This window comes from Pelophylax lessonae (assembly GCF_965119305.1).
Source record: "Pelophylax lessonae genome assembly, chromosome: 4".
Lineage (NCBI taxonomy): Eukaryota > Metazoa > Chordata > Amphibia > Anura > Ranidae > Pelophylax > Pelophylax lessonae.
Genome location: NC_138771.1, coordinates 275,216,455 through 275,240,377, shown reverse-complemented (window position 1 = coordinate 275,240,377; position 23,923 = coordinate 275,216,455). Strand labels below are relative to the sequence as shown.

Here is a 23,923-nt window from a genome sequence, read left to right as displayed (position 1 = left end):
ACTTGCAGAAAGTTAGCAACCGGTCCTATGGAACCGGCTGAATCCCACCACTATATAATTATTATTTTATATTATATTATATATACACACATATAGCTGAAATCGAGACTCCTCAGACCAGGCTGAGACAATCAAATGTTAGGGTCAGAATTTGGCATAAACATGAAAGCATGGATCCATCCTGCCTTGTATCGACGGTTCAGCCCGGTGGTGGTGGTGGTGGTGGTGGTGGTGGTGGTGGTGTAATGGTGTGGGGGATACTTTCTTTGCACACTTGAGCATTGTTTCAATGCTATGGCCTACCTGAATATGGTTGCGGACCAGGTTCATCCCTTTAGGACTACAGTGTACCCATCTTCTGATGACTCCTTCCAGCAGGATAATGCACCATGACAAAGCTCAAATCATCTTACCACTGGTTTCTTATGCCCCGTACACACGTTCAGATAATCGTACAACTAATGTTTCGTAAATTGTTGCATGTTACTAAAATCTCTGCGTACAAACCATCAGATTTTCTTTGTGCAATTCACTGACCAAGTGTATTTTTCGTAGCTACGTATCGGAAGTGATGTATATACGTCTACTGTACTGACGAAACGATTATCGTTCGAGATGATGTCGTACGACAGAAGTTTTCCTGTTTGTCCCTTCGGATTTTGTTGGACCAACTGTCGTGATCAGCTGTCGAAAGCTGTGTACCAACGATCAGATTATCGTGAGATCAGGTCGAAAGCGAGTTTTGTCGTACGATTATCGGAACGTGTGTACAGGGCATTAGGGATGGCAAGGAGTTCACTGTACCCCAATGGCCTCCACAGTCACCAAATCTCAATCCAAGAGAGCACCTTTGGAATGTGGTGGAACAAGAGATTCATATCATGAATGTTCAGCCGACAAATCTGGAGGTAGTGCGTGATGCCATCAAGTTAATATGAACGAAAATCTCTTGAGAACTGTTTCCAACACCTTGTTGAATCTATGTCACCAAGAATTAAGGCAGTTCTGAAGGCAAAAAAAAGGGGGTCCAACCCAGTTCCAGCAATATAATATAATATATATATATATATATATATATATATATATATATATATATATATATATATATATATACACATACATACACACACACACCTACCTTTTTTTTTTTTTTTTCGCTTTAATTACTGTATACACATACCTATAAGCATTTTATTTTTGTTTTCCCTTAGAAAGCTTCAGTCAAGATGTTGAGTAAGATTTTGCTCTCTTGTAGCATTCTGACTGTTTCAATGCCACTAGAGTGATAAAACTGCAGGATGCAAACAATAGGAATGGAATACATACATATATAGTGAAGCATTTCTCAAGGTCAGCAAAACATACACTAGAGGAGATATTCTAGAAGACCCCTTGATAGTTCTAACATCTCAAATTGCATGCCGTTTTACACAATTCAAGAACTCTAGATTATCTTTGCCAGCAAGGGTCACCTTTATATGCCCAAGGTTCAGCTGGAACCGGATATACATGGCAAGGTCTATGAACAAAAGTCATTTTTTCCCTTAAGAAATAGGTGACGCATGAACATTATACAGAGCTCTGTGCTAAACAACCAGGACATAAAAATAAAATAGGAACATTCCTTCCAATAAGAAACAACAATTGGTAGAAGGTCACTTCATGGGCTTTACGCCTTTATATTTCGCACAAGTGGAGATACGCTATAGCAATAAAGCACTTCAATTAGCTATCAAACGGGTTTGGCTGCACTTCGAGGCGGTCTAAAATGGTCAACTTGAATGCCCACTTGGGTTGACTTAAACACAGCTTACCGTTCTTCTCTCTGGAACGATCACAGAGCTCCTGTGATCCTTCTATATAGGGATCACATGTCTCTATGGTCATTTCACAAGTCCAACCCCCATACAGTTAGAAACACGCCCCTAGGTACACATTTAACCCTTTGATCGCCCCCGGATTAACCCCTTCCCTGCAAGTGTCATTATTACAGTAACAGTGCATATTCTTAGCACTGATTACTGTATTAATGTCACTGTTTCCCCCAAAATTGTCAAAAATGTCAGTTAGGGGTCCAATTTGTGCGCCGCAATGTCGCAGTAACGCTAAAAATCGCAGATCGCCGCCTTTACTAGTAAAAAAATAAATAAAAATGACATATCTTTCCCGTAGTTAGTAGACGCAATTGGTGCGCAAACCAATCAAAATACGATTATTGCAATTTTTTTTTACCAAAAATATGTAGCAGACAACAAATTGGCCTAAAAATTTTAGGCCCCTTTCACACTTGTGCGACTTCAAAGTCGCACAATTTTACCGTGACTTTGTTGCCGCGCTTTTGACTGGGCTTGAATGTCTTGGGCCTTAAAACGCTTCAAAATCGTGCCAAAGTAGTGCAGGGACTACTTTGAAGATATGAATGGTACTCATTGGAAATAATGGAGAACGACTTGTCATGCGATTTTGCAGTCCCAAATCAAGTCGCACAAGTGTGAAAGGGGCCTTAAAAAAAAAAAAAAAATTTGATTTTTACATTTTTTTGGGGAATATTATATAGCAGAATGTGAAAAATATTGTTTTCTTTTTATAATTGTCACGCTTTTATTTTTTGCGCTATAAAACAAAAATCGCAGAGGTGATCGAATACCAACAAAAGAAAACTATTTGCGGGAAAAAAGGACATAAATTTTATTTAGCTACAGCGTCGCACGACTGCGCAATTGTCTGTTAAAGAAACGCAGTGCCGAATCGTAAAAAAAAAAATGGCCTGGTTATTAAGGGGGGCAAATCCTTCCGGTCCAGAAGTGGTTAAGCTTTGACAATAAAACCTGGAAGCGGATTGGTTTCTATGTAGAGCTGCACTATATTTTGCAAGCTCCAGTTTCAGTAAATCTCCCCCAATATCCTTGTTTATTATCCGTAATGGGGAAAATCGAAGTCATAAACTAAATAGCATAACAGATTTCTAACCCTTTTACTGCAAGGTCCGTAACGCCCTAAATCACTGTTTGCAGCTGGCCAGGTCCTCATTTCTCCCTCTCCTATAAACACATGGCCACTTTAATGACTATGAACTTCTAACAGAATTGTTCAGCAGACTGAACAATTCTTTACCTGAGTTATCCCAAAATGTGACTGCTCCCCCCAATGCTGCCGCTTCCCTGTCCACAAACTCTCCACCTCCCGCCCTCTTTCACCTATACCTACTCCCCCCACTCTCCTTTCCTATTCCCCTTCACCCCCAGCACTGATTTCATAAAATATATGGATTTGGGGGGGGGGGGGGGGGGGGGGGAGTCTTAAATAAACTCTGAAAGTTGTAAGAGAACACTGAAAACCTCTAGATTGGAATTTGGATATCTCCATTTCTGCGTATTTTCGATTTTCACCATTTCACAAAAAGGCGCAATCTAGAATTTACAAATAGTGGTTATTTAATAACTCAATACAGGTTAGCTTTTGTATTTAGTAAGAATTTTGCAAAATGTGCTTTTTTTTTTTTTAAATCGGATAATAATGATTTTAGTGTATTTTTTAGCAAAAATATTGTTTTGATAAACATTTGCACAAATATAATTGTGCCCCTAAAAATCAGTAGCACCTTGTTTGTATTCGACTGGTCATGTGCGTCAGAAAATATATGGTTTGGGGGGGGCCTTTACCAAACTCTGAAAGCTGTAAGGGAAAAATAAAGCAAAAAAAAGAAGAAAAAAAAAAAAAATTATATATATATATTATATATATATATATATATATATATATATATATATATATATATATATATATATATATATATATATATACACACATACATACATACATACATACACACAGGTATATATATATATATATATATATATATATTTATTTCAAAAATGGCCTGGCCAGCTAAGTTTAAAAGTGGAGCACAGGGCCTGGCAGCGAAAGGGTTAAACTTTTAGAATATACAGTATATATAGCACATTGTCTCATGGGACGCCATGATTTCCCCTTTAACAAACTGCTTATGTTACACTGCTGTAACAAGCAAGCCTGCACAGACAATATGGCCCACCAATGTTTAACGGTTACTATGCCAACAGGACGCCAACAGCTTCTTGGAGGGACAAAAACTGTGGAGTCATCAAGTCAACATTGTGATTGAAAAGTTCCTAAGAGCAGTGCCACGGCATAGGTCACGTGACTAGCAATGGGGGGGGGGGGGGGTGGAAAACTACAAAATGGAGCCAACTAGGGTTTTATTTCTTCTGGTGCTTGCTAGACAGCGAATAGTAATTTTGTATAGGGGAAAGGACACTTTTATTTGCCAATAGATTCACAGATCTAAACCCATTTATTGTACATTTTGATCCTGCGGACATTGTTAAATATGCATATGGAAAGAGTATGCATTATTAATTTGTTTTTAATGTTAGCATATTAAATATCCCAGGAGGCAGAAGCACTGTATAATGCAGTATAAATTAAATATCTATTAAAAATTATATAAAACACAGCAAAAACCAACATGCAGATGACATTTAGGATAACGGAAATGACAAAAAAAAGAAATCTCCTAAACCCCCGACTAGCAGATTTAAACTATTCCTACTGATGTAGTGCTGGGTGTAGAGCCAGCTGTAGAATGGATAGAGGACGGCGCGTGCACGCCTTTGTTCAGGATCAGCCAGTGACAAAGGAAACAAATTGGATTTCTCACAAAAGCTCTGTTATGACAGATCAGACCTCATCTGACATGGGCAGGAGAAAACCAGCTTCTTCCAAAGTGACAACTGCAAGCCGCGTCACAGCGCAGGAACTTAACATTTTATCTCAGCACTGATTTTATTTCTAGATGCCGTCATCATTCCTCAGACCCCCCCCCCCCCCCCCCTGCAAGTCCCAGGGATAATAAGGATGTCTGACAGCATTACGATGACTGGTGATTTCTAGACTGCCAGCAAGGGCAGGAACCAGAGCCTCTACGTTCTGAAACAGTGATCGCCTTCCCTTTAACCGTTACCTGCTGAGATCCATCTGATCACATCTGCCTAATGATTGCAACATTACTGGATCTAGAGCTACGACTGCGCAAAAAAAAAAAAAGAAGAATGGTGCTTGCATTCTATACAAAAGGTAATGCATTGGTGCACTGCACAATCAAAGTGTATCCAATTCAGTGTTAATTCCGACGACTAAAATGTTTTAGTCGACTAAATTAACACAATTTTAGTCGACTAAAACTAAAACAATTCAGATGAGACTAAGATACGCCTAAAACTAAAATGGCATTTTAGTCAAAAGACTATAACTAAAACTAAATCGAAATTTGCTGCCAAAATTAACACTGGTGCATGCTCAAAGCTTAATACCATAAATAATAACATATTAGATTTTTCACTCCAGGACCAGCAGTAGTATATAATGAGTTTGGAAATTGTAGAGAAATGCTTAAATAATGCATTACAAATTAAAATTGAACTACACCCATTGGATTATAGATTACTAAAATGTACTGGAGTTTTAGTTGACTAAATACGACTAAAACTAAATCACTTGCAGAAGACTAAAATGAGACTAAAACTAAAATGCCATTTTAGTCCCAAGACTAATGGCCGGAATACACGATAAGAAAATCGGCCGAAAATTTCCGTTCAACGAAGGATCGGCCGATATATTCTACTCGTTAATGCCCAGCCATCAGTAACGGATATCGATATTGTGAACGAAAAATCCCGTTTGAAAAAAAACGAAAAATTCTGTCGTCTCGTTTGCGAACGAACGATATTCTATACGTTGGTGTTAAGGTCGTTCATTTAAAATCTGTAGAACATCATCACACATGCACTGTTTCGATGGTCGGCGGTCAAACGCGGTCGGGCGATATTCGGCCTGTGTATGTTGGCAACGTTTTCGACCAAGGAACACTTTTTCATAAGTCGGTGGTTGAATGATCGGGCGATATTCGGCCCGTGTATTCCAGCCATAAGACTAAAACTAAATTGAAATTTGCTGCCAAAATTAACACTGATCCAATTAGGTGAAAATAGAACATTCCACAGGAGGGATTCCTGAAGTTGCAGGATTAGTCTTTAATAGGAGCAATAAATAATGCTCCCTAGATTACAACAGTAGCTGCTGGTGATGTCCGCCCACAAAAAATACATTTGTGTATTTTTATTATACACACACATTGGGGTTGATTTACTGAAACTGGAGAGTGCACAATCCAGTGCAGCTGTGCATGGTAGCCAACTCGCTTCTAGCTCCAGCTCATTCAATTAAGCTTTGACAACCAATCGGCTTCCAGGATTTATTAAGTTTTAGTAGACCAAGCCCACTTTTATTTTTTTGTTTGCACATCTTCCTAAAGTGATGCGAGACTCATTCTTCTAGATCAGTGGTCCTCAACTCCGGTCCTCAGGGCTCACTAACAGGCCAGATTTTAAGTATTACCTTGCAGAGATGCAGACTAGAGTACTGCAATCACTGAGCAGCAAATGATATCACCTGGGATGTATATCAGTTATCTTGCAAACCTGGCCTGTTAGTGGGCCCTGAGGACCACTGTTCTAGATGACCCCATACATGTAGTTTTATTCATCAGAGTCATGTCTTTGCAGTCAATCGGGCAGTTATTGTATTATGAGATCAGTGCAGGGTTGACCTGCCATGTGCAATTCTACAGACACCAATACTGACAGGAGAACACAATGGTAGTAGTAGCAATCTCTATGGTGTGAGTGAACTGACCTGACCTCCGGAGCTCCACCATGGAGGAGGCAATACGGTCCTCCCCAGCCGGGCTCTCCTCGCTGCCCCCCGGCGATGATTCGTTCTCCCCGTTCTCTATGGTGCTTGCGCTGTCAGTGGTATCGGGCGATCGGAGGGTCATTGGACAGGTAGCTAGTCTCCCTGCAGTCAGGTGATCAGGACGGACTGTGTGTGGTTGGTTGGAGCCCACCTCTACTGCCCGCTGCAGGTGATCATGGTCCGAGGGATCCCCGGCTAGATCTTCTTCCTTCCTGGAAAGCAACAAGTGGGATGGATTAGGATGATGAGCCCTGAAAGGGAGAGGACAACCCCCTTTCCCAATACTGATCTCATGGTCCGATGTGGCGACAGTAGGCGGTATAGGGGGACAAACGTTGACAATCACCATACTGAGGGTGCACTGGGGTGTTCTACATATACAGTGTATGTGGGGGGGTTAACACTGATCTGACCAGCACACTGACCTCACATCACCTAATCTACATCTGATCGCCTCCTTCCCACACTGAACACCTACCTGCATGAGATAGGTACAGCAACCTGCAGCATGATTAGATGGATAGAACAGGCTGTCTGGCACGAATATTTGTATATACCCATCAAACGTTTTATTCGCCTATACAGGACTGTCAAATGGGAACCATCAGACCGATCGAAATATATAGTCACCCACATAAAATTCTGCCTGGGATCAGAGGGAGGGACACAGACCTTTCCGTCTGATTATCCTAGATAGAGCTGTCTGGGAGGATAACTCACATATACACATCTGTCTAGTATGAACAGATTGGTCATCTATATAAAAAGGTGCCATCTAGGACATAAAAGGTCTCTGCACCTGTATAAAGATCTATTCTGGACGATCAGATGGATATAATGATATATTCACCAAGATAAAGATGTCTGGGATCATCAGAAGGACACATGGTTCTATCTAGGATGATCAGACAGAGAGAGAGAGAGAGAGAGAGAGAGAGAGAGAGAGAGAGAGAGAGGTCTGTCTGGGAGGATTATTCACATATACACATCTGTCTAGCATGATCAGATTGAGACATAGAGATAGATATATATATCTATCTATCTATCTATCTATCTATCTATCTATCTATCCCTACCAAGGATCCATCTTGAACAATCATATTAACATAAAGGTCTCTTCACCTGTATAAAGATCTATCCTGGACGATCAGATGGATATAAATATATATTCACCCAGATAAAGATCTGTATGGGATCATCATAGGGACACAGTTCTATATAGGACAAGCAGACAGCAAGAGAGGTCTGTCTGGGAGGATTATTCACACATCTGTCTAGTATAATCAGATTGATCACATATAATGGAGCCATCCAGGAGGATCATACTGACATAAAGGTTTGTTTACCTGTATAAAGATCTATCCTGGACGATCAGATGGATATTTCTATATATTCACCCAGATAAAGATCAGTGTGGGATCATCATAGGGACACAGTTCTATCTAGGAAAATCAGACAGTGAGAGAGATCTGTCTGGGAGGATTATTTACACATCTGTCTAGTATGATCAGATTGATTACCTATAAAGGAGACATTTAGGAGGAACCCACCAACATAAAGGTCTGGTCACCTGTATAAAGATCTATCCTAGACGATCAGATGGATATAAATATAGTTTCACCCAGATAAAGATCAGTGTGGGATCATCATTGGGACACAGTTCTATATGGGACAATCAGACAGCAAGAGAGATCTGTCTGGGAGGATTATTCACACATCTGTCTAGTACGATCGGATTGATCACATAATGGAGCCATCCAGGAGGATCATACTGACATAAAGGTTTGTTTACCTGCGTATCCTGGACAATCAGAAGGAGATTGTGTGTATATATATATATATATATATATATATATATATACATACATACATACATACATACATACATACATACACACACACACACACACACATATATATATATATATATATATATATATATATATATATATATATATATATATATATATATATATATTCACCCAGCTAAAGATCTGTGTGGATCATCACAAGGACACGTACCAGTTCTATCTAGGACAATCAGACAGCCAGAGAGATCTGTCTGGAAGGAATATTCACACATCTGCCTACTACAATCAGATTGATCGCATAGAAGGAGCCATTTAGGAGGAACCCACCGACATAAAGGTCTGGTCATCTGTATATATAAAAAAAAATCTATCCTGGACGATCAGATGGATATAAATATATATTCACCCAGATAAAGGTCTGTATGGGATCATCATAGGGACACAGTTCTATACATAAGTAATACAAAGGTCTGTCTGGGACGAGCAGATGGATATATAGATCTCTGTAGTACGATATCTTCCTCCATATGAAGATCTACTTAGCACGATCGGATGAATATAGAGATCTGTTGACCGATATGGAGATCGGTGCAGGACAATCGGAGCGCCATCGTAATCTATATGGACCCATATACTCCTTTACAGATTACAATGTCACTCCAATCGTCCTACACAGACCTCTATATCAGTCAACTGATCTCTATATTCATCCGATCGTGCTAAGTAGATCATGATATGTCGAAGATCTCGTTATGTCTAGGAGGATGGGATGGATAAAGACTTATGCAGAACGATCAGATCTCTATAAAAGGTGAGATTGTCTGGAATGATGATCCCGATGTAGATCGTCCGATGGTGCCCGTGGTATACAGGTGTAGAGTACATCCTCTGCCCCCCATGCTGTCTAGGAATGCACACACAGATCGGCCGCTGTCATCGTCCATGTCCATAGACTAGGATGTGAGTGTGTCCCGGATCGCCCCCTCCCCCGATCTCACCTTCTCCCGGTAGGTGTCACAAGCGGCCCCCAGACATGGAAGATGTCACACACACCTTGCGGGGCTCAGTCGTGGTCCCGGCTCCATGTCCCGGCAGAGAGCGGAGCTCCATGGAACGATTGTTTGTATGAGACTTGTGACCGGGGATCCTGACTTCACCCCCACCCCACCAGCCATCGCTCCTTGTGTGCGGCTCCCCCCTCCCTAATCTCCTCGCCGGGCTCTCCCTCCCCATATCTGGTAAATACAAAGGCCGCTTTCCAGGAACTTTCCAGGAATCCACTCACGTGACCAAGAACTGCTTCACCGCCTCTCTGCTGCCACCTCTGTCCGCTTCTAGGAAGTGCAGGCAGCAGCGAGCCATTTATCCTGTGCGGCTCGGCGGTGGGATCGCTATACGGACTGTGCACCCTTCTTCCCTACTACTGCCTGTGTGTGCGGTAAGTGCACCGGTCATTTCATACTTCTAAATATCTCCACACTGGGCTACTCTGCTATAATAATCTACTCTCAGGGCCTATATAGAAAGACGATCCAACCTAGACTCAAAATGTATAGTATTGTATAGTATAATAAGTTAGCAATAGTGTGTGTATACTTTTTAAAAATATTAAATTAGTAATAGTAGTAACTTTATAATACAGAGAGTATTGTCTATATATATATATATATATATATATATATATATATATATATATATATTATATATAGACAATACTCTCTGGATTATAAAATTACTACTATTACTAATTTACTATTTTTAAAAAGTATACACACACTATTGCTAACTTATTCTAAAATAGATTTTATACACAGAGCTTGATGAAGAACATGCTGTGCTCAAAACTGTACAGTTGCTGCTTATTTTCACATATTGTATGGAGAATACTATTCAGTAAACTTTTACATTGGAGATCGTGTCCCTTCTCTTCTCTTCTTTCTATTGGTGGATGATTGGGAGCCCACCGTGACATTACACAGAAACAAGAGGAGTGACTCACTCAATTAGTGGATATACAGTATATATATATATATATATATATATACTGTATATATATATATATATATATATATATATATATATATATACTATATATATATACTATATATATATATATATATATACATATATATATATATATATATATATATATATATATATGTATATATATATATATATATATATATATATATACTATATATATATATACAGTAGCCTGATTTACTAAAACTGTAGAGTGCAAAATCTGGCATGGGTGGGCATAGAAACCAATCAGCTGCCAGTTTTTTTTTTTTTTTTTTCCCAAAGCCTAATTGAACAGGAATTGAAATCAGAAGCTGATTGGCTGCCATGCACACCTGCACCAGATTTCACGCTCTTCAGTTTTAGTAAATCAACTCCACTGTATGTATAGACAGACAATACCTTTGGTTGGACTAGAGAATGAAATACACACACCCTCCCTCTGGGCTGTTGAGGTACAAGTATTACTAACTTATTATATAGTATTTAAAGAAATATTCCTCTGGACTACTAAAATACAAGTATTAATAACTTACTATAGAGTATTTAAAGAAATATTCATCTGGACTACTAAAATACTAGTATTTATAACTTACTATATAGTATTTAATGAAATATCCCTCTGGACTACTAAAATACAAGTATTAATAACATACTATAGAGTATTTAAAGAAATATCCCTCTGGACTACTAATGTACAAGTATTAATAACTTACTATATAGTATTTAAAAAAAAATATTCCTCTGGACTACTAATGTACAAGTATTAATAACTTACCCATATAGTATTTAAAGAAATATCCCTCTGGACTACTAAAATATAAGTATTTATAACTTCCTATATAATATTTAAAGAAATATTCTTCTGGACTACTAAAATACAAGTATTAATAACTTACTATATAGTATTTAAAGGAATATCCCTCTGGACTACTAATGTACAAGTATTAATAACTTACTATATAGTATTTAAAGGAATATCCCTCTGGACTACTAATGTACAAGTATTAATAACTTACTATATAGTATTTAAAGAAATATCCCTCTGGACTACTAATGTACAAGTATTAATATCTTACTATATAGTATTTAAAGAAATATCCCTCTGGGCTACTAATGTACAAGTATTAATATCTTACTATATAGTATTTAAAGAAATATCCCTCTGGACTACTAAGATACAAGTATTAATAACTTACTATATAGTATTTAAAGAAATATCCCTCTGGACTACTAAAATACAAGTATTAATACCTACTATATAGTGTTTAAAGAAATATTCCTCTGGACTACTAAGGTACAAGTATTACTTACTATATAGTATTTAAAGAAATATTCCTCTGGACTACTAAGGTACAAGTATTAATAACTTACTATATAGTATTTAAAAAAATATTCATCTGGACTACTAAGGTACACATATTAATAACTTACTATAGTATTTAAAGAAATATCCCTCTGGACTACTAAGATACAAGTATTAATAACTTACTATATAGTATTTAAAGAAATATCCCTCTGGACTACTAAGGTACAAGTATTACTTACTATATAGTATTTAAAGAAATATCCCTCTGGACTATTGAAGTGCAAGTATTACCTATATAGCATTGGAAGAAATATCCCTCTGGACTATTGAGGTACAAGTATTACTTATGCTGGCCATACACTATACGAAAAATCGTTCAAACCCATTTTTGAAAAACAAACACTCGGCCATGAGAGCAAATGATTGTGCCATCATGTAATGACCTATAAATCATTCAATAGACATAAATTAATCCATTTTTTTTCACATATACCTAGTGCAAACAGTTTGGACGAGAAACACATTAATCTTTCAATTTATTGTTCGTTTGGGAGAAAATTTCCAAACTGGTCCTTCATTTTTTCGGCTCAAAGACGTCACAACCGATTTGTGCCCATTAACTGGCATGAAAAGCAAACGAACTGTCCAAATGACCAAATTTCTTCCCATTTTTCGTATAGTGTATGGCCAGCATTACTGTATAGCTTTGAAAGAAAAATCCCTCTGGACTATTGAGGTACAAGTATAACTTACTTTATAGCTTTGAAAGAAAAATCCCTCTGGACTATTGAGGTACAAGTATTACTTACTGTATAGCTTTGAAAGAAATATCCCTCCGGACTATTGAGGTACAAGTATCAAGTATTATTAACTTATTCCATATATGAAGACAAGTGTATGTATATATATATATATATATATATATATATATATATATATATATATATATATGAAATACTGGTATTACTTAGCTTACTCTTTGGGGGCTATACAAGAAGGCAGGCTACTCTGTACTATAGACCTACAAGTACTGCTAAATTACTCCCAGGAGACTGCAGATCAAGAAAAGCCCCTCTGGACTATAGAAGTACTATTATTACCAAGCCAACCTACTCCATTGGGATTATTTATAAAGCCAAACTCCTATACTGGCAGTAGAAGTACCGATTTTACAAATTTATTTTGGAGGATTACATATAAAGTCAAGACACCTGTACTAGAGAAGTACAAGTAACTATCAAGGAGACTACAAGACAACCCACTGTGGAATATAGAAGTACAATTATTACTCATTTACACTCAGGATACTATAAAAGCAAGCCACTCTGAAATATAGAACTACAAGTACTGCTGGTTTACTCTCAGGGAACTAAATATAAAGACAAGCCACCCTGGACTATGGACATACAAATGCTGTCAATTTACTCTTTGGGGACTGTATATAAAGGCAATGGTACTCTGGACTATAGAGATGTAAGTATTGCTAACTTAACTTACTCTCTGTGGACTATATATAAAAGCAAGCCACTCAGAGATTTAAATGTTAAATTCCTCTCAAAGGACTACATAAATAGACTCACCACTTTTGACTTCAGAAATACAACTAATGCTAATTTACTCTTTGGGGGCTATAAATATGTGTTGTCGTACTAACATGACCCCTAGATAAACAAAAACGGATGTGTTGTATTTCAGAGATTCAGGCAAGATACTCTGAACTATAGAAATGCAGGTATTACTCACCACTAGGAAAAAAAATAAATAAATAAAACAAAAAAATTATATATATATATGTTTATATACATATATATATATGTGTGTGTGTGTATGTATATATCATATTATATTATATTATATTATATTATATTATATTATATATATATTGTATGTTTTACAGTAAATAAGCAAATGCATGGTAGAACTAGAAGTGCAATCCTGTCTAAACAGAGTTTGTCTACTGTTTATGATGTCTTTAATATGCACAAGGCATGTTAGAATTATTATCATTTCTAAATCATGCTCTCTATCCCTTTCCATAACCCCCCCCCTTTTTTTTTCTTTTGAACAATGTATACATTTACATTAAAATAATCAATTTCTAATTTCTGTATTTTATAATTCCATTCTCTGTAGCTGGGTACATGAATCCAGTGAATGTTTTGGTAAATCCCTGGTAAAATCCAGTTTATATATATTGGACAGCAAATCCTTGTTTCTCAGTACTGAACAGTTGGAGCTGAATAGCAGATAGAAGGAGAAGAGGGAACAGCTGGAATCAAGTACCCATAGAAAAAATACACAGATCAAGTGATGAGATTAAATACGATTTTTGAATCACTGTAAATGGAAAATTACAAAAAAAAGAATAATTTGGTCCTTTATAAAGGGGCCTTTTTATGTTGTTTTAATGATAATGCACAGTCTCTCCCTGCAGTATAAACTGGTCAGGTTGCCAAAAACATTTGTTTTTCAGGGTAGTGTTCTCATCACACATTAGTCATGTTCACCAGTGGGGAAATCCCATCCTCAGGCTTCTTTTGGGATTATTTTTTTGCGGTCTGTCTTGTATAAGGGCTATTCTTGTGCTTGCAGTTCCAGCATATAAAACCTACAATAGATTTATGTTTTACTTTTCATGTGATCATGTTCATTGCATTGGACTTTGCATAAATTCACTGTAAACACAGTCCATAGGACTTTTTATTTTTTTTATTTTTTTGTAATAGCTTATTTTTCAGTTTATGAATGTAATCAGGGCCCAAGTAGATGAGAGGTTGGAAATAATCAACATGAACCAATTATGATGACCTTTTATGCTAATCTAGGGATCATGTGTTAATCCGACAAGCATCCGATAATAATTGCTATATTTGTAGGAAATTGCAATTGTTAGGTTTTTTATTTGGATGTGTTGTATTTCAGAGATTCAGTTTTTTACATAGATAATGATAATAAAACAGCGGCATTTCATAACAAAGTTGTCATTTTATATTCCCCCAGTGTAGCAGGAACTGTAAGGAGATAGGGATATGATCATTTATTTTTATAAGTAGTGGTATCACCGATGCAGCTCAGTTCTCAGTACTGAATAGTCTGTAGAGATAACAAGGTACAATAAAACCCTGCAGTATTTTATTTTGAGTTTTGTTTGTTAGTTGCCATGTTTATGTAATAATTAGCAATCCATGATTGATTCAGTGTATCCCTTGATAAGGGGAGGTCAGGTGGGATCTTATAGTGCAGATTCCTGCATTTTTTTAAAAAAAGCAAATCATTCTGCAATGGAAATGCTACAGTAGGTAGTTGAACAAAAGTAACATTTTCACTGAAACTGCCAGTGTCCAGATTATTGTTACAAAGTGTAACTCTAAAGAGCATAAAATTCTGATGCACTTGCATACACCCTTAGCATTTAAATGTCAAGTGAAGACAAAAGGTGTTTTTTTTTTTTTTTGGACAGCTTAGAGATGGATTATAATACTGGTCAGGTTTCTATTGCTGGTCTGTGTCCCCCATTAAGGAGATTCGCTCCCTCTATTTGTCCTGTTTATCATTATCATTGGAAGTGAAAGAAAAAGAAGATCCAAAATTTTGGATTGTCCCTAGAAAAGTAATAAAGGTGAAATATTAGAATGGGAACACTAATTCTGTCTGGGAGTCTCTAAGGAATTGCTTTAATTTGCAGGGTATTCCCTTCACTTCCTGTTTTTGTTTATGGGACAGGAAGTGAAGGGAACCCCCCCCCCCAATGGTACACAGATGGCAAAAAATGAAAACTGACAGGGGTTATAACCCTCACTTAGGCTCGGTTCACACTTGTGCGATGCGGGAAGGCTGCGAATATGCAGCGTGATCCCGCATCGCATCCGCACACCTGGCAGTTCACACTGCCATATGTGATACGCAGGGGGTGTCAATTAAATGTTAACGACACCCCCAGTTTTATCGCATATCGCAGTGCGATCTGACAGTTCGCACAGAATCGGATCGCACAAGTGAGAACCACTGTGCAATCCGATCCTGATGCGGCTGAAAAAATGCCTCATGTGCGTTTTTGGTGCGGATACAGTGCGAATTCAGCCATACAAAGTGTATGGCTGAACTCACATCCGCACATGAGATCGCATGTAATGAAGGAGCAGTGCGCTCCAAATTACATGCGATCTCGCAAACCGCACAAGTGTGAACCGGCACTTAAAGTGATTGTAAAGTTCTCGCTCTTGTTTTGTTATTTTTATACAAAAAAAAAAAAAAGTCATACTTACCTGCTCTGTGCACGGGGCAGCTCAGATCCTCCTCTTCTTGGGTCCCTCATCGGTGCTCCTTGCTCCTCCCTCCTGTTGGGTGCCCCCACTGCAAGCAGCTTGCTATGGGGACACCTGAGCCAAGCCACAGCTCTCTGTGTCCATTTAGACATGGAGCTGCGATTCTCCCCCTTTTTCTCCTCATTGGCTGACTGACTTTGATTGACAGCAGCAGGAGCCAATGGCGCCATGCTGCTGTCTCAGCCAATGAAGCAGGGAGTCCCGGGCAGCCGAGAATCCCCTGCAACATTGCTGCATCTAGATGGACCTCAGGTAAGGATTGGGGAGGCTGAGAGAGGCTGCCACACACAGAAGGCTTTTTATCTTAATGCATTAAGATAAAAGGCCTTCTGCTTTTACAATCACTTAAAAGTATAACTTTAGGCAAAACTTTTTTTTCCAGTTTTGGATAGTGTGGAGGGATTAGAACCCCTGTCAGTTTGTATTGCTGTCTGTGCCCCCGTTAAGGATATTCACTTTCTTTATTTGTCCTGTTTACCATTATCATTGAAAGTGAAAGTAAAAGAGAACTCCAAATTTTAGGGTGCCCCCAGAAAAGTAATAGTGGGGAAATCTTTCAATGGGGACACTAGTTCTGGTGACCTGGGAGTCCCCAAGAAATTCCCTTAATTTCCAGTTTGGACAGGAAGTGAAGGGAAATCTCCACAATGGAACAGAGATGGCGAAAAAAAAAATCTGATCTGTTATAACCCTTCCTTGCTCTATCCAAAAGGAAAAAAAAGGTTTGGCCAATGTTTTACTTTAAGCTGGGCATACATTATACAATTTTCTTGTTCAATTTCCTTTAGATTTACCTTCAACTATGTAGTGTAAGGGCCTGCCTGGATGCATGTAAATCAAAAGTGTTTATGTTTGACTTCAAAGTATATGGTTTTGGTAAATCTAAAGAAAATTTGTACACAAATGTATGGCCAGCCTTACTATATCCAAAAAGGGGAAAAAAAACATTTTCTCTATAGATCTATTTTAACCACTTCAACTCTGGAAGATTTCACCCCCTTTATGGCCAGGCCATTTTTTGCTTTTACTTTAGTGATTGCATGGCCACTGCAATCACTAAAGTATGCAGTACCCAAACTTTATATCATTTTTTTCACATAAGTAGAGCTTTCTTTTGTTGGTATTTGATCACCCCTGAGTTTTTTTTTTTTGTGATATAATCTACTGTAAAAAAGACAACGGTATTTTTTACTTTCTGCTATAAAAAATATCCAGTAAAAAAATTAATAAAATAAAATTTCTTCATACATTTTGGCTACAAAATTTTCTGCTACATGTTTTCAAGAAAATAAGAAATCTCAGTAAGTGTATATTGATTGACATACAAACTATGGTGTGTTTATATATATATATGTGTGTACAAACCCGATTCCAAAAAAGTTGTGACACTGTACAAATTATGAATAAAAACAGAATGCAATGATGTGGAATTTTCAAATTTCAATATTTTATTCAGAATACAACATAGATGACATATCAAATGTTTTACTGAGAAAATGTATAATTTTAAGGGAAAAATAAGTTGATTTTAAATTTCATGGCATCAACACATCTCAAAAAAGTTGGGACAAGGCCATATTTACCACTGTGTGGCATCCCCTCTTCTTTTTATAACAGTCTGCAAACGTCTGGGGACTGAGGAGACAAGTTGCTCAAGTTTGAGAATAGGAATGTTGTCTCATTCTTGTCTAATACAGGCTTCTAGTTGCTCAACTGTCTTAGGTCTTCTTTGTCACATTTTCCTCTTTATGATGCGCCAAATGTATTCTATGGGTGAAAGATCTGGACTGCAGGCTGACCATTTCAGTACCCGGATCTTTCTTCTACGCAGCCATGATGTTGTAATTGATGCAGTATGTGGTCTGGCATTGTCATGTTGGAAAATGCAAGGTCTTCCCTGAAAGAGACGATGTCTGGATGGGAGCATATGTTGTTCTAGAACTTGGATATACCTTTCAGCATTGATGGTGCCTTTCCAGATGTGTAAGCTGCCCATGCCACACGCACTCATTCAACCCCATACCATCAGAGATGCAGGCTTCTGAACTGAGTGCTGATAACAACTTGGGTTGTCCTTGTCCTCTTTAGTCCGGATGACATGGCGTCCCAGTTTTCCAAAAAGAACTTCAAATTTTGATTCGTCTGACCACAGAACAGTTTTCCACTTTGCCACGGTCCATTTTAAATGAGCCTTGGCCCAGAGAAAACGCCTGCGCTTCTGCATCATGTTTAGATATGGCTTCTTTTTTGGCCTATAGAGTTTTAGCTGGCAACGGCGAATGGCATGGTGGATTGTGTTCACCGACAATGTTTTCTGGAAGTATTCCTGAGCCCATGTTGTGATTTCCATTACAGTAGCATTCCTGTATGTGATGCAGTGCCGTCTAAGGGCCCGAAGATCACAGGCATCCAGTATGGTTTTCCGGCCTTGACCCTTACGCACAGAGATTGTTCCAGATTCTCTGAATCTTTGGATGATATTATGCACTGTAGATGATGATAACTTCAAACTCTTTGCAATTTTTCTCTGAGAAACTCCTTTCTGATATTCCTCCACTATTTTTTGCTGCAGCATTGGGGGAATTGGTGGTCCTCTGCCCATCTTGACTTCTGAGAGATACTGCCACTCTGAGAGGCTCTTTTTATACCCAATCATGTTGCCAATTGACCTAATAAGTTGCAAATTGGTCCTCCAGCTGTTCCTTATATGTACATTTAACTTTTCCGGCTTATTGCTACCTGTCCCAACTTTTTTTGGAATGTGTAGCTCTCCTGAAATCCAAAATTAGCCAATATTTGGCATGACATTTCAAAATATCTCACTTTCAACATTTGATATGTTATCTATATTATATTGTGAAAAAAATATAAGTTTAGGAGATTTGTAACTTAGTCCATTCCTTTTTTTACTCACAATTTGTACAGTGTCCAAACTTTTTTGGGATTGTATGTATGTGTGTGTGTGTGTCGGCAACACCGGTATATCGCACTTTCCCGGATATATCGGAATCGGCCCCTGAGGTTACCGATATTGTCGATTATTTAGGGAAAGTGCTGTACCGGAGTGATGCCTGCAGCTAGAGGCATCACCCCGGAACCGGTGTCCATAGCCGACGGTTGGCTGACTTGTAATGACAACCGATGTGGCTGAGAAGCCGCTCGGCTGTCATAACAAGGTGCGGAAGGGGACGTCCCCCCCCCTCCCGCCGCCTTCCGCGGCTCGCCCTGGTCTCCCGTCCCACCGTAACGTGGTATTTGATTACCTTATATTTTTGGTAAAAAAAATCCCAAAAAGCGTATTTTAATTGGTGTGCGCAAAAGTTATAGTGTTTACAAACTACGGGATTGATTTTTGGACTATTTATTTTTATTAGTAATGTCGGCGATCAGCAATTTTTAGCGGGACTGCGACATTGCGGTGGACAGATCGGACCCCTAACTGACATTTTTGACACTTTTTGGGGACCAGTGATATTAATACAGTAATCAGTGCTAAATAATATGCACTGTTACTGTATAAATGACACTGGCAGGGAAGGAGTTAACACTGGGGGTGATCAAAGGGGTTAATGTATGCCCGTTGGTGCTTACTAACTGTGGGGGGGGGGGGGGGTTTCTGTGACAGGCACAGAGAGATCGGGATTTCAGCTTAACTGAAACTCCTGATCTCTCCCTGCCTGTCTGACAGAAGACTCACCTGCTTTGTTTACATAAGCAGCTGGGTCTTCTGTCCAGTTTCTCTGATGATCGCGGAGGCCCGCGGCAGTCGCTGCTGCTCCTCCCGCGGCCTGCCTCCTGCTTTGTCTAAACACAGCGGAAGCGCTCCTCCGAGACAGCGTGCACAAAATCACGTAGATCTACGTGATTTTGCGCAGCCTAGCTGCCCTGCCGCAGTATATCTGCGGTGGGCGGTCGGCAAGCGGTTAAAATTGTGTGCTTGTGAAAAAGTGACAAACTATGATACAGTACCTAAAAAAAAATCTCCTTAGGCGATGCTTTAAACATTTTTACAGGTGCAGCTGTCAGGATGGCTGAGTGGTCTAAGGTGCCGGACTCAAGGAGTCTGAGTACTATTGTGCTATTTTTTTTTTATCCTTTATCTCCAGTTTTCTGTTACTGTTAAAAGGTTCTAATGTTATGGCATCCATATGTAAATTTAAGGAAATATGCTTCCTTTACCACTTATACAATGTACAGTATATTGTTAATTTAATGGGCATTGTATGATCATGGTATAAACGGCTCATAAAGAGAAATTCATAGGGCACACATACCATTATGTTTAGGCCCAAAGCTATGCTTTCAAAATGATAAAATGTTGTTGAATACGTAAAGTGCGTCTTTGTGTGTTTATCTGACCGTCTATTCGGTTCGTAACTATGTTCTGTTCATATATTTGGTTACTTGTCTGTAATTTAAAAAAAACTTTAATAAAAATTTACATAAAAAAAAAAAATAATATTCATTTTTACAGATTGCCAGTTTAGAGTTAGAGAGGAGGTATAACGGTAGAATTATGCAAGAAAAAAAGGTGCCTCTAAGTGCAGTATAGACCATTTAATGGAGCATAAAAGGTTAAAAACACTTACAAGAAGTTATAAAAATGAAGGCCAAGAGAGAAGCTCTGATGAAGGAGCTGCACATGCTCCGAAACATGTTACCATCCACTCGCACTTGACGTCGGCTGCTTGCGTTCCAGCGTGGTTACAGGAAGTCTCGTCATGCTGTATGTACGCTGATACAGGAAGCAGCCTCCCGGACATCAGATTACTCAGTATCGGCTCCTCCGGTTCTGGAAATATGCCACCGATCCACTTCAGCTTCTCTCTTGGCCTTCAATTTTATAACTTCTTGTAAGTGTTTTTAACCCTTTATGCTTTATTAAATGGTCTATACTGCACTTAGAGGGGCCTTGTTTTCTTGCATATTTCTACAGAGCGGCTTCTCCTCCCAGGTGCCCACCGGGTTCATGTAGTCCTTTACAACCTACTCGATCCAGGGCCCTATCCCACGGAAGCGCCCACATACACACTCTATCAAGATAGAATTATTGCTCTTTCTATAACGTTGGTGGCGATACCTCACATGTGGTGCAAACACCGTTTACATATGTGTGTGTGACCTACGCATACGTTCGTTTCACGAGCATGGAGGTGCTTTAAAAACATATTTTTTTACACTGTCCATTGAATTTTTTATTTATTTTTTTAATCCATTGTATTCCTATTACAAGAAATGTAAACATCCCTTGTGATAGAAGTGATAACCAGTCCTTTTTATAGAGACAACTGGGGTCTAGCTATAGGACCCCAGATCTCTCCTTTACCTTGGAAGGCATGAAATCAGGAAAAACAAAACAAAAAGAAAACATTGATCTAATGCTATAAAAAAAAAAAAAAAAAGTGTTCACATCTGTCCTAACCAGAAGTGACATAGTTTATAGTCTCCTAGACTATAGAGATAGCTGGTCCGCGGCCAGCTCTATGACAGCTCGGCGGCACCGCCGAATAGGATACCGGCCTCCCTGATCGCACAGGAGAGCCTGGGGAAGAGTCGGTGGGTTGTCTCACCCCCCGCCACCAGTAAAAGAAATCCAGCGGCTAACCAGGATTGCTTTTGGATGGAAAGGCATCGCTGGCTAAAAATAAAATACCAGGGTTATGGCATACAGCTGCAGCCATAACCACAGTATAACCACTTGAAGCTAATCACATATATGTACGTAATTTGAAGTCAAGTTTACATTTTTTTACTATTTGCCCAAAGTTGTGCTTTTAATACATAATGAAATGTTATTTAAAATTCAAGCAGTGTAAGTACCTGAATTTGAATTGGTATCAGCCTTCTGCAGTCACAGCACAGCAGTGCCAATCAGGCACTTAGGAGGAAGCAGTATAAGGAGTCAATCAGGTTTTGTGCCAACAAGCAGTACATTGATGAGCAGAGAAAGCAGAGTGACAGAGATTAGCTCATTCCTCACTGTACTGCTTCTCCTTTCACTGTCCAGTCCATGACAGCCTTGACTCAAAGCGGGTTGAATAATGCTGTCTTCTACAAGGTTGACATCTAATGGCAAAAAATAGGTACTGCGGGGGACAATTTTGGATAGAACTTGAATATTGCAGCAAAAGCGTTTTTTTTTTTTTTTAACTTTTAATGGACTATTTTCTTTTTTTTTAGTTTGGTATGGTTTAGGTGCAGGTAGGATTTTAAGGATTTGTTGAAGAAGAATGTTGGAAAATTTTCTAAAGTTGTATTCTAAACTTCCATCTTCTCCTCTATAGCTGAGAAGCAATGGCAGCGGGAGGGGTAGGGCAAGTATTAAAGTAATACTAACTGCTCAGTGTTTTTTAACTTACAGTATGCATTCTAATCAAACAGTTATATGTACTCCAACATTTGTTGTTTGACGTTTGTGCCCAATACTCACATATACTTTGATGTTCACCACTGCCGACTCCAGGTTGCACAGCGATGCTTCCCTGAACTTCTGGTCAGAAGATGTGCACATCAGGGCAGCTCCAGGGAGACCTTGCAAGGCAGTGGTACCACCCTGGAAGCATAGGTCATGGACAACAAACTTTACAAAGCCAGTTTTGCTGCAAAGAATGACTGCACAGTAAGGAAGCAAGAAGAAGAGGTATTATGTGCATTTTTTTTGCGCAACAGCTTTGGGCAGCAAAATCACTTGAATTAGCTGCCCTATGCAAGACAAATGTGCCTACTATAGTGATTCTCCATTTTCACAGGGATCCCTTAGGTGTGGAATATGTATATTTACATTGGTCAAAGTTAGACCAATGTAACTATGCAAAAACAAAACCAGTTTAAAACGGAAAAAAAGAATATATATAGAGGATGGGCATTTTAGACAGTGATTCCCATGGGTACATCACAATATATATAACACAAATACATATACTGTATGCTTATTTTAAATTTTAAAAACATATTTTCTTCATTACATACAATATCTCATATCAAAAAGGTAAGGGCAACTAAAAACCCACATTTTAAAAAGAGAACACATACGTGTGTCAGGAAATTATTAACCATACAATAGAATGTATCATATGGAGACTGCAAGTAGCATGTATCACATGAAAATTGCCAACATGTTTAGCGGTTTCGACCGCTTCTTCAGGGCTTCATTATCCGTGTTTGAGTCATAAACATCTAGCCTATATATAGACAGAGACAAAATCGGTAACTGTACAATTTATCACACATTTAAAATGTACATATATGTGTATTCTGTATCCTATTCCTTGGCAGGAAGGCGATGTATAATTTATATGCCTCCTAAAAATCACGTTGGATGTGTCCAAGCTAAGGGGAGATCATAGTTAACACTTCACCTTGCTGATACTAGGCAGAAGCAAAAAACCAACCCATCAGATATAGTATCTGTTTAATAAAACCAAAAAGAATAACATCAGAAAGAAGTGAAACTGGTGGGACAAATGGAGGGAAGAAGGGAGAGGAAAAAGGAGGGAAGATACAAAACCCAATACAGCCATCAGAATAACAGAGTGCATGAGGGAAATAACAATATATGGGCAAGTGTCATTGCACTAACCTGCATGAAAAGACACAAACGCGCTTGAACTTCAAGGAATAAAACTCACAACGCTTCATTATGGTGGAGGTACATCGATGATATC

At 38.6% G+C, this 23,923-nt stretch overlaps 1 protein-coding gene across 1 annotated transcript in view; it reads right to left on the bottom strand.

The window, feature by feature from the left end:
* SOCS2 (suppressor of cytokine signaling 2) overlaps positions 1 to 9,691 on the bottom strand; it is a 59,246-nt gene extending 49,555 nt beyond the window's left edge. Inside the window, exons 1-2 of the mRNA XM_082255434.1 lie at positions 9,657 to 9,691; positions 6,733 to 7,004 (exon numbers count right to left, since the gene is read on the bottom strand). Of these exons, the coding sequence (XP_082111560.1) occupies positions 6,733 to 7,004; positions 9,657 to 9,688 (304 nt within the window). The 5' untranslated portion in view covers positions 9,689 to 9,691. The remainder of the gene's footprint in view (positions 1 to 6,732; positions 7,005 to 9,656) is intronic.
* Positions 9,692 to 23,923: the final 14,232 nt, after the last annotated feature.